The sequence below is a fragment of the Sphaeramia orbicularis genome, chromosome 24, assembly GCF_902148855.1.
Source record: "Sphaeramia orbicularis chromosome 24, fSphaOr1.1, whole genome shotgun sequence".
Lineage (NCBI taxonomy): Eukaryota > Metazoa > Chordata > Actinopteri > Kurtiformes > Apogonidae > Sphaeramia > Sphaeramia orbicularis.
The window spans coordinates 170,610-183,109 of record NC_043979.1 but is presented as its reverse complement, the minus strand read 5'-3'; the positions used below and the strand labels follow the sequence as shown (position 1 = coordinate 183,109).

General features: G+C 38.7%; 1 protein-coding gene across 1 annotated transcript in view; it reads right to left on the bottom strand.

Annotated features, from left to right (window-relative positions):
* Positions 1-2,434: 2,434 nt before the first annotated feature.
* LOC115414904 (zygotic DNA replication licensing factor mcm3) overlaps positions 2,435-12,500 on the bottom strand; it is a 24,215-nt gene continuing 14,149 nt past the window's right edge. Inside the window, exons 9-17 of the mRNA XM_030128266.1 lie at positions 12,117-12,325; positions 9,972-10,146; positions 8,520-8,646; positions 8,277-8,427; positions 7,982-8,122; positions 7,790-7,896; positions 5,908-5,981; positions 5,626-5,746; positions 2,435-2,966 (exon numbers count right to left, since the gene is read on the bottom strand). Coding sequence (XP_029984126.1) covers positions 2,768-2,966; positions 5,626-5,746; positions 5,908-5,981; positions 7,790-7,896; positions 7,982-8,122; positions 8,277-8,427; positions 8,520-8,646; positions 9,972-10,146; positions 12,117-12,325 — 1,304 coding nt within the window. The 3' untranslated portion in view covers positions 2,435-2,767. The remainder of the gene's footprint in view (positions 2,967-5,625; positions 5,747-5,907; positions 5,982-7,789; positions 7,897-7,981; positions 8,123-8,276; positions 8,428-8,519; positions 8,647-9,971; positions 10,147-12,116; positions 12,326-12,500) is intronic.

Genomic DNA, 12,500 nt, shown 5'->3' with positions numbered 1-12,500 from the left:
TTTAGGTGGTTTGTTAAGTGGTTTTTAGGGTGATTTTTTTTAAGTGGTTTTGAGGTAGTTTGGGGGTAATTTTTGGGTGATTTTTAGGTGGTTTTGGATAATTTTTGGGTGGTTTTTGGGTAATTTTTTAGGTGGGTTTTAGGTGGTTTGGTGGTAATTTTTGAGTGATTTTTTGGTTGTTTTGGATAATTTTTGGGTGATTTTTAGGTGGTTTTTAGGTAATTTTTGGGTGAATTTTGGTGATTTTTGAGTCGTTTTTGGGTGATTAGAGTGGTTTTTGAGTGAGTACAAAAGAGCATGAATAATATTTTATCAATTTAGAGGTAGAATTTATAAAATCATAGCCATGAATAAAAAAAAGAAATAGTTAATGTTGATCTAAATTCAGTCCAAACCATCTGTGAGTCTTTTTAGAAACAAAGAGAACTGAACCCAAATGAACCATAGCACTGATATCCATCCCATAATATCCAACTGTATTCTGACATTAGTCCTTCTTGTTTTGGATCCCAGAACCCTGTAAGAACACAAACACCTGGATTCAATGGGTCATTATGAATATGAGGATAACTATATGTTTCTGATTTATGCTCAATATTTCCTTTTAATGTAATTTTTAAAATGTTTGAAAACTTACACTTAAGTTATTTGATAGTGTAGTAGTAGTAGTAGCATGTGTGTTTTTTTTGTAGACTTAGTACACGTATCTGTGGTTAAATGTTTGTTGGAATTGTCTCAGATGCTTCTTTCATCCCAATATAAACTTTCTTTAACTTGTCTCAGTATAAGAATAAGATACAAAATAAATAAATGATTAAAAAAAAAAAACTAGAAAAAAGAGCAGCTTTTTTCTGTGTTTTAATGCACTGTAACACTGTCAGAGTGTGTATCCCATTCTTAAATAAAATTATTTCCTTCCTGTTCAGTTGTTTTTGTGGGTTTGTGTTTGCGTAGGACACGAATAAAACATGAAAAACACGAGAACACGGTCACATGTCCGGTCAGGGTTTGAACGGCTGTTTGAAATCCTTAAAAATGTTTGAATTAAAAAAACAACAAAAGCTAATAAAAATGAACAGAAATTTTTTTTTTAAATGAAAAAAAAAAAAGGCTAGAAACAACCTAAAACACCTCATAGAACCCAAATTTGGACTGGTTCTAGAATATGGTTTTAAAAGGTTAAAATTTTTGTTTCACTTAAAAAAGGTTCTAAATCATCCCCAAAACACCAACAAGTCATTTGTGAGGCATTTAAGTGTGTTTTAAGTGCCTTTTCAGGGGGGTCATCAGCGCCCCCCCCAGTGGTCAAACATGAGACTCTTGTATGTGCTCCAATAAATGAAATTTTGGTTAAAATTTTTATTTCACTAAAAACTATTGTGGTTCCTCCAGCAGACATCAACAAGTCATTTGTGGGGTATTTAAGTGTGTTTTAAGCAGCTTTTCAGGGGTGTCAATAGTGCCCCCCCGGAAGTCAAAATAAGTGTGCTCAAAAAAATTAAATTTTGGTAAAAAGTTTTGACTTAAGAACAGTTCTAAATCATCCCCCAGACATCAACAAGTCATTTGTGACGTATTTAAGTGTGTTTTAAGTCACTTTTCAGGGGAGGGATCATCAGCGCCCCCCCCACCCCCTGCGGTCAACAGTTTTTTTGCTCCAAAAAATGAAATTTTGGTTAAAATTTTTATTTCACTAAAAACTATTGTAGTTCATCCCGCAGACACCAACAAGTCATTTGTGAAGTATTTAAGTGTGTTTTAAGCCACTTTTCAGCGCCTCAGGCCAAATGTGACGAAAGGCTAAAACAGCCTAAAACTTCTCATAGAACACTTCTTTAAGTTAAATAAAACCATTTAAAACCATATTCTAGACCCAGTCCAAATTTGGTCTTTTCAGACATACTATAGTTTTACTTTTTCTCCATCTGAGGCCGTTGGAAAAACTGCGAATAAAGGATAAAAACAACTTAAAACCTGTCATAGAACCTAAGTGTGAAAATGCCCAATTTGGACTGGTTCTAGAATATGGTTTAAAATGGTTTTATTTAACCTCTGAGGTATTTAAAAGGGTTCTATGAGGTGTTTTAGGTTGTTTCTAGCCTTTCTTCACATTTTTTAAATTTATGTTCATTTTTATTAGTTTGGTTTTTTTTGTTTTTTATTCATGTACAAGTTTGGGTCTTGTTATTCTTCATTTTATTTTTTTCTGTTAATTGTGTTCATGTTTCTCCAAGTTACTAAATGTTTTGTGCATTTGTAGATCCGCTGTCATCTGTACGTTGTGATGCACACGTATAAATGACAAAACAGACGTTTGTCGTTAATAACCTTGGAATAAATCCAACCACATCTGTCCGAGTTATCGACCAAACACCAAGAAGATCCGACTGGAGTAAAACAAGTTCATCATAATTCAACACCCATTGTCCTTTTCTTACATCAACTTTTATTTGTTCAGTACAACTACAGATATTTAACAGTTTCACAACTTTTCTTTTTCTATTTACAAACTGAGACGAACAGCGGTGACAGGAGAGAACGTCCTGATCAGAAGGAAAAGGTCGTACGTCTGAATACGAAACCAGACAGAAACAATGAGACTGGACGCATGTGCAGGGTTCTGATGGTTCTGACGGATCCGATGGTTCTGATGGATCTGATGGATCCACCTCCACACAAACTGGTCCACTGAGGAACTGTCAAACAAACACCTGGAAGTGTCCATATTTAGTCACTGTTTCAGTTGGAGTTGTCCACGCCTGCCGCTCTAGATGAGGAAGATGATGTCATCGGCCACCATCACCTGGTTGTCGTCCTGCATTCGCGCCAGCGCCGTCCGGACCTCGGCCTCCGTGAACCCGACCCCACGCTCCTTGTTGATGTCGTCCATCAGGGTTTTCATCTTGACAGACTGAGCGTGTGCGGACTGGAAGACGGCGAACAGCGACGACTTGAACTCTTTGAGTCTGGACGAAGAAAACGAAGGGATTAGAACAGAAGGTGTCAAACATACGGCCCCTGGGCCAGAACCAGACCGCCAAAGGGTCCGGTCCGGACCATGGGATGGATTTACAAAATGCAAAAATTACCCTGAACATACGAACAGTCAAAGGCGTCAGACTCTAAAATAAACAGCAGAATAACCGAGAAATACTGACTCCAAATGTTCTTCTTGGTTTAATGTGAAAAAAATCCTGACATCATGCTTATGAATAATGGAAACACCAATTCATTCTCTTTGATTTATTGCAAAGAACATTAAATTCTGATCTCCTTTAATAATTAAACGTCAATAACCTGGACAAATATGAACAACCTGAAATGTCTGAAGAAAAATCAGTGTAATTTTAACACTATTCTGCCCGTTTTGTGCCTTGGTAGATCTGATCTGTAATGCACATGTAAAATGATAAGTGGAGGCAGAATATTGTTAAAATTCTACTTATTTTTCTTCAGCAATTTCAGTTTTTTTTCCAGTTATTCACATCTTTTTTGTTTTGGATGAAAATAGTTTTCATCATTTAATGTTATTTTTTGTACAAAAAAATGTGGAGTTGTCATTATTTACAGCACAGGTGTCAAACATGTGGCCCGCTAAAGGGTCTGGTCCGGACCACGGGATGAATTTGTGAAATGCAAAAATTACACTGAAGATCTGAACAATCAATGATGTGAAAATCATTTTTAATTCAGTTCCACATACACACACATACAGTCCAGTTAGATTTCAACTGGGTCAGAACCAGTCAAATATTATCAGAATAACCTAGAAATAATGACAACCCCAAATATTCTTTTTGTTTTTTTGGTGTAAAAAAGTAAAATTACATGAAAATGTTTACATTACCAAACGGTACTTTTACAAAAAATGTGAATAACCTGAACAAATATGAACAAACGGAAGTGTGTTAAGAAAAGTAAATGTATTTGTACCAATATTCTGCCTGTTATTAAATGTTCTGTGTGACTAACGCACATGTGTAAATGATAAACTGATAAACCGAGGCAGAGTATTGTTAAAATTACACTTGTTTTTCTTCAGACAATTCCAGTTGTTCATGTTTTTCAGATTTTTAAGGAAACTTTGCAGATGTAAACCTGATCAGAATAGAATTGTACTTTTTTCACTGTTATTATTTTACTGGTTCGGCCCACTGCAGATCAAACTGGGCTGAACTAACAGGAGTCTGACCCCCTGGATTAAAGGATATTCAAATCCTGTTAGTTCAGGTTCCACATACAGACCGATCTGATCTGAAGTGGATCAGAACCAGTCAAATAGCACCAGAAGAACACAGAAAGAATGACAAATACACATTTCCATCTTTGCTTTAGTGTAAAAATGTCAAATTACATGAAAATGTTTACATTTAGAAACTACCCTTTAACAAAAAATGTGAACTGAACTGTCTTCGTATAATCAGTGGAAAAGTTCCAATATTCTTCCTGTTATTAAATGTGATTTTCTGTACGTTATACTGCACATGTAGAAATGAGAAACTGAGGCTGAATATTGGTACAAATTACACTGATTTTTCTTAAGACATTTCAGGTTGTTCATGTTATTCACATTTTTAATGACACTTCTTTTTTTTAAACATAACTTTATTACATTTTCTAACCCTTCCATCTCTTTTCTGACGCTGCGTGTGTTTCCTTTGAACATAAACACCCAAACATGTTTAAACTCCACTGGAACAGATTATACACCGTACCCACAGCCCAGTGGGTTAAATATTCATGTTTCTGTAAAATTATGTCATGTGATTACCATTAGGGCTGTTAGAAAATATGGGTTCTGCAATATATCGCAATATTTCATTTCACAATACTGTATGGATATTTAAAAGTACTGTATGTATATTTGTAGGTATTTATTCAAATGCAGATATTGTGGAGGTTCATTTTTGGGTTTTTGTTTATATCTTATTTCTTCTTATTTCACACTCTTTTATTCAATAATGTTGGTTCCTTTGTTGGATTGAACTCCAATCCTGTTCTGATGTTAGTTGTGAACTAATAGAATCTGAACATTTGAACAGGATCTGAAACTGGAATGTCTGGAAAACAGAATTTCAGTTTGAACACAGTTGGAACATTTGCTGATAGAACATTAGATCCTGTTGGGATCAGATACAAATGTGTTTAGGATTTGGGCAGATTTCTGCTGGAATTCAGTTCTTCCAGGAAATAATCATTTTAAAAATGAAACAAACAAAAAATTGCCTTTTAACAGTATCATGATATATCAGGATATATCGTATGGTGATCCTAGCATTGGGATTTCATATTCTATTAGTTCAGAACTAACACCAGAATATTATTGTAGTTCAATCCCAACAAAGGAACGAACATCTGCCTCTCAGTAAAAAGTGTTTTTAGGATGCTTCAAATAACCATTATTTAATAAAACAGTGTTAATAATAATAAATAAGATATAAACAATAAAGAAAAACTAAAATGAACCTCTGTCATATCTGCATTTGAATAAATACCTAAATATATCGATACAGTACTTTTTAATATCCAGACAGTATGGTGAAATGAAATATCATCTATTGCAGAACAGATATTTTCGTCCACCTCTGTCCAACAGCTGATCGTACACTTCCCGTTCACACCCACCTTTCTGCAGAAAGCTCTTCAGCCTGTGACGTGGCCTCCATAGGCTCCGCCTCCTCCTCCATAGGCTCCGCCTCGTGCTCCTGTTGCCGCGGTCTGGCTGGTTTCGGGGTTCCGGCTTGAACTGAGCAGAAGGAACGCCAAAGTCACAACTCCAGTTTGAACCGAAACAAACCGACTGACGTCATGAAAGCAGAGTTTGACCAACAGTTGTATGTGAAAAACAGAGACTGCCTCTGTTCAAAATAAACCCCAGAACCCCCCCACCCATGAACAGGTCCTTACTGTCGGGGACGTCCTGGTCTTCGCTGAAGTCGTATGGACTGTAGGGTTCACTTCCCTGAGAGCCTCGACGCCCCCTGCAGGACACACATGGAGTTACAGACAGACTGAAGGACCACCAGCCTGTTTACACCCACTAATACTGGAGTAATCTGATTACTATTACAGAGACTGAAGGACCACCAGCCTGTTTACACCCACTAATACTGGAGTAATCTGATTACTATTACAGAGACTGAAGGACCACCAGCCTGTTTACACCCACTAATACTGGAGTAATCTGATTACTATTACAGAGACTGAAGGACCACCAGCCTGTTTACACCCACTAATACTAGAGTAATCTGATTACTATTACAGAGACTGAAGGACAACCAGCCTGTTTACACATACGAAAACGGAAGTAATCTGATTACTATTACAGAGACTGAAGGACAACCAGCCTGTTTACACCCACTAATACTGGAGTAATCTGATTACTATTACAGAGACTGAAGGACCACCAGCCTGTTTACACCCACTAATACTGGAGTAATCTGATTATTATTACAGAGACTGAAGGACAACCAACCTGTTTACACCCACTAATACTGGAGTAATCTGATTACTATTACAGAGACTGAAGGACAACCAGCCTGTTTACACCCACTAATACTGGAGTAATCTGATTATTATTACAGACCCCCCCCCAAGCCTGTTTACACACACTAATACTGGAGTAATCTGTTTACTATTACAGACCAACAGCCTGTTTACACCGATTGATACTGGAGTAATCTGATTACTATTACCATGCCCACTGAAGGGGAGGCAAGGGCTGTGTGTGTATGTGAGTGTTTGTTTGTAAATAAATAAATAAATTCCAGTGTCATGTGACCTGTGTGTTTGTAAATAATCCCAGTGTCATGTGACCTGTGTGTCTGTAAATAATCCCAGTGTCATGTGACCTGTGTGTTTGTAAATAATACCAGTGTCATGTGACCTGTGTGTGTTTGTAAATAATCCCAGTGTCATGTGACCTGTGTGTTTGTAAATAATCCCAGTGTCATGTGACCCGTGTCTTTGTAAATAATCCCAGTGTCATGTGACCCGTGTGTTTGTAAATAATCCCAGTGTCATGTGACCTATGTGTTTGTAAATAATCCCAGTGTCATGTGACCTATGTGTTTGTAAATAATCCCAGTGTCATGTGACCCCTGTGTTTGTAAATAATCCCAGTGTCATGTGACCCGTGTGTTTGTAAATAATCCCAGTGTCATGTGACCTGTGTGTGTTTGTAAATAATCCCAGTGTCATGTGACCCGTGTGTTTGTAAATAATCCCAGTGTCACGTGACCCGTGTGTTTGTAAATAATCCCAGTGTCATGTGACCTGTGTGTTTGTAAATAATCCCAGTGTCATGTGACCCGTGTGTTTGTAAATAATCCCAGTGTCATGTGACCTGTGTGTGTTTGTAAATAATCCCAGTGTCATGTGACCTGTGTGTTTGTAAATAATCCCAGTGTCATGTGACCTATGTGTTTGTAAATAATCCCAGTGTCATGTGACCTGTGTGTGTTTGTAAATAATCCCAGTGTCATGTGACCCGTGTGTTTGTAAATAATCCCAGTGTCATGTGACCTATGTGTTTGTAAATAATCCCAGTGTCATGTGACCTGTGTGTGTTTGTAAATAATCCCAGTGTCATGTGACCTATGTGTTTGTAAATAATCCCAGTGTCATGTGACCCGTGTGTTTGTAAATAATCCCAGTGTCATGTGACCTATGTGTTTGTAAATAATCCCAGTGTCATGTGACCTGTGTGTGTTTGTAAATAATCCCAGTGTCATGTGACCCGTGTGTTTGTAAATAATCCCAGTGTCATGTGACCTGTGTGTGTCTGTACCTCTTCCTCTTCGGTCTCTGTGAACTCTGCCTCTCCTCCTCCTCCTCTTCCTCTTCCTCCTCCTCCTCCTCCTCTCGTCTGGAGCGTTTCTTCTCCTTCTCCAGAACCTGTAAAGTGACCCAGTAAACCCATGAGTCTTGGACCCGGGTCAGCGCAGACCTCATGTGTGCTGACGGTCCAGATGATCAGAACCTTCTTAAAGTAGGCGAACTGGACCAGCTCCACCGCCACCTCCGAGTCCTCCCGCTCCACCGCTTTGCTCATGCGGGCTTTGGCGTGCGCCGTGGACAGACGGATCAGAGTCTCCAGGGTACGGGCCGTCACCGGTGAGGTCTGAGGAGGACCAGAAGAACCGGGTCAGAAGAACCGGGTCACAACAACTAGATTGAGTTCTTAGTTCTTCTACTAAGATTATCTGTTAGAGGAGGACGCACTGATACCGACACCAGTACTGGGTATCGGGTCCGGAGCGCCCTCGCCGCCTCACCCTGGCGATGTCGGCGCTCAGCTGCTCCTGACTCCTCAGTCTGGAGTACTCCTCTGCGATGTGTGCGGCCGCCTCCTCCGTCAGCACCGGCGTCACGGCCTTGGCGATGCAGATGTACCTGCGGATGAACTCCTTACTCAGAATCTTGTCCCTGAAACAAAAACAAAGCGCCGTCTTTAGCCCGCTGCGATCACACGTACGACCTGACGCCATGGCGGCGGCGCCCTCGGGGCAGACTCCTACTTCTTCCTCTTGGTTCCGTGCAGCAGGTTGTTGTGTTTCTCGTAGACCTGCAGCTCGTCCTGTTCTTCTGCCACTGCATCTGGATCCTCTGTGGTCAGAACGTCCACGGTTCCACCCAGAGTCAGAGCTGGAACACACACAGAACCAAGGACACATTTAAGATTCAAGACCAGGGCTGTGGAGCAGCAAGAACCTGGAGATACCACACAAACCACAACACAAGCAGGATATGATATATCACAATATATCATGATACTGTTAAAAAGGACATTTTTTGTTTGTTTCTTTTCTTAAATGATTATTTCCTGGAAGAACTGAATTCCATCATAAATCTGCACAAATTCTAAACACGTTTGTATTTGATCCCAACAGGATCTAATGTTCTATCAGCAAATGTTCCAACTGTGTTCAAACTGAAATTCTGTTTTACACACATTCCAGTTTCAGATCCTGTTCAAATGTTCACATTCTATTAGGTCACAACGAACATCAGAACAGGATTTGAGTTCAATCCAACAGAGGAATGAACATTATTGAATAAAAGAGTGTGAAATAATAAATAAAATAGAAACAAAAAAAGAACAAACCTCCACAATATCTGCATTTGAATAAATACCTACAAATATCCATACAGTACTTTTAATATTGATACAGTATTATGAAATGAAATGTCACGATATAATGTAGAACCGATATTTTCTAAAATCAGTCATGGATAACAAAACAAAACAATATTCAGAGAAATTGCTCTTGTTTATTATTTTTGTCCATTTCTTATTCATTTTGTATTGATTTCTTTGACTGTTTTTGTTCATTTTCTTGCTTACTTTATTAATTTCGGTCATTTTTTGCTTTTTTTTCTTCATGGTATTTATTTAGCATATCTTTTTCATTTTATTTAGTATTTAATATATATAATTTAAAAAACAAGTGTGTTTTTTTTTTTCAATTTCATTCAGTTTGCATCTTATTTTCTTCTTGTTGCTTATTATTTTTGCCTTTTTTTAAAAAATTGATTGTCAATGCTATTGATTACTTTTGCTGTTTTTGTTTATTTTCTTCCTTATTTTCTTCTTTTTTTTTTTAGTTATTTTAGTCATTTTTTAGGCTTATTTTTTCATGTTCCTTCTTTTGTACATCTTTTTCATTTTATTTAGTATTTAATATATATAATCAAAAAATCAAGAGTTGTTTTTTTTCTTCTTCAATTTAATTCGGTTTGCATCTTATTTTGTTCTTGTCGCTTATTTTTGTCTTTTTTTTTTTTAAATTGATTTTCTTTGGCTGTTTTTGTTCATTTTCTTCCTTATTTTATTCTTTTTTTTAGTTCATTTTAGTCACTGTTAAAGGTTCCATGGTGTTTACTTGAAAGCATCATTAATCTAAAGTCTGTTTGGTTCTGTTTTAAAGTGTACTGTGGTGTATATATTTTACCCCCCCCCCCCCCAGTACCTGCTCCTTCCTGTTCTCGGGGGTCCCGGTACCGGTGCATCCTCAGGACATGGTCTGAGATCTCCCGGTCCTGCTCCGGGTCCATCTGGTCCAACATGATGAAGAGCAGGTCGAACCGGGACAGCAGGGAGTCCTGGAGCCCGATGTTCTCCATGGGGGTTTTGTACTGGTCATACTGGGACAGCACAAACATGTCGGTTAGTGGGGGGTGGGGGGGCACATTTGGACTGTTTAGGTCAGGGGTGTCAAACATGCGTCCCAGGGGCCAAATGCGTCCCCCCAAAGGGTCCAGTTCAGCCCCTGGGATGTTTTTGCCAAGTGCAGAAATTCCACAGTCTTGAACTGAATTAAGAAAAAAAAAAAAAAAAAAATTTAGCTTGAATTAAGGAAAAAAATCTTCAATTATGCCAAAAAAAATAAAAATCTTCAATTAAGTAAAAATAATCTTAAATTAAGCTAAAAAAAAAATCTCAAATTTAGCAAAACACCTTGAATTAAGTAAAAAAAATCTTCAATCAAGTAAAAAAATCTTGAATTAAGCCAAAAAAAAAAATCTTCAATTAAGTTAAAAAACATCTTCAATTAAAGCTCTACCTACCGATGTGGCATTTCTCACAGCACTTAGTAAAAGTCTGAACATGAACAACCCGCCTCCCTCCAAAGCCCCGCCCACTTCTCCTTTGTCTGAGCTGAGGCTCCTCCTCCTCCTCTCACCTGATGCACGATGGAAACGGAGGAGGAAGCAGAGGCGGAGGTCCGGTCCGTTTTGGCGTGTCCGCGGACCCCTCCCTCAGTAATCAGATACATCATCCACCTGCTGCGGGCCCGCGGCTCCTGTTCCATCAGTAGACCCTGTGTTTAAGGGTGTGGTCTGTATTTAAGGGTGTGGTCTGTGCAGTGCTGGCTCAGTGTCTTCACTGCACCTTATCGTGCCCCGGCGACAGGCGCGCGCACTGTGAACGCGTGGCCTCCGCGAATTTTCCGTGTACATTTGAAGTTTCATAGTCCATACATCTATCATCTTCCATAATCCCACATGTGTGACACCAGGTACATGTACCTGTATGAGCCCCACGGTCAGAAAAGCTGAGCTTTGTGCAGACCTGTTCAGTCCAGTACAGCTGACTTTCGGACTTTTATCTCCATCCTTCATTCATCAGACTTCTGTTTGTTCTCCTCAGTTGTTGTTTCTGTTCATAAATCGGTTTTTCCCTTCCACATGTGCATGTCAGTTCTATCATTCACATCCTAGACAGACTGTGGTCAGTGACAGGAGAAGCAGCACCAGTGAAACATCAGATTCAGAGGGACACATATTGGATGCTGGACGGCCGTAATGGAGGATTGACAGGAGGCTCAGTCAGGTTCGACCAATTATTTCATTCAGACTGAATAAAATGATTGGTCAGACTTTTATCAGAAATATATGAGAATTAAACATTTTTGAGTTTCAATACCTGGTGGATTTCTTTTACATTTTAGTTTGACACACTTATCAGGAGCATTTGAAGATGACAAAAGTATAGAAATGCCACATCATACGGTAGAGCTTTAAGTAAAAAAAAAAAGTTGAATTAAGCAAAAAAAAAAAAAAAAAAATCTTAAACTAAAAAAAATCTTCAATTAAGCCAAAAAAAATTGAGAATTAACAACTTCCATTTTTTTCTTTGTTTTAGTGCAAAAAATAACATTGAATTATGAAAATATCCTGTAACAATAAAATGTGAATAAACTGAACAAATATGAACAACCTGAAATGTCTAAAGAAAATTAAGCACAATTTTTAATAATTTTTCTTCCTGTTCCTCAGTGTTTAGTGTCTTTGTAGATCTGATCCAGAATGCACATGGACTAATGAGAAGTGGAGGAAGAAGACTGAGAAAATTGCACTAAATTTTCTTACGTTTTTTTAGTTTAAATTTCAGTTTTTCAGGGTTTTTTTTTTTTTGGATAGTTTATAAAAGTAAGTACATTCATAATTTAATATTGTTTTTTTTACGCTAAAACAGAGACAAAAATTTGTAGTTGTCATTATTTATAGACTATTCTGTTTTTATTTTTCTGGTCCGGCCCACGGCAGATCAAATTTAGCTGAATATGGAACTGGACTAAAATGAGTTTGACAGCCCTGGTTTCAGTCCTTACCCTGCCGTAGACCGGGTTGGCGGCGGCGAGCACCGAGCAGCGTGCGTTGAGTCGTGCGTGGATGCCGGCTTTGGCGATGGTGACGCGGCCCTGCTCCATCACCTCGTGGATGGCCGTGCGGTCCATGTCCGACATCTTATCGAACTCGTCGATGCAGACCACACCGCGGTCGGCCAGCACCATGGCGCCGGCCTCCAGACGACGCTCACCTTTAGAAGACGACGAGCGGAGGTTTGGTCACATGGGTCCAAGACCAAATACGGAAACTGCACTCATGACATTTTTGACCCAGAAATGACCATATATGGACATGAGGGCGGATGAACCAAACTGAGGCTAAGAAAGGCTCATGTTAAACACCACAAAGGCATGATGGGAGCTCCT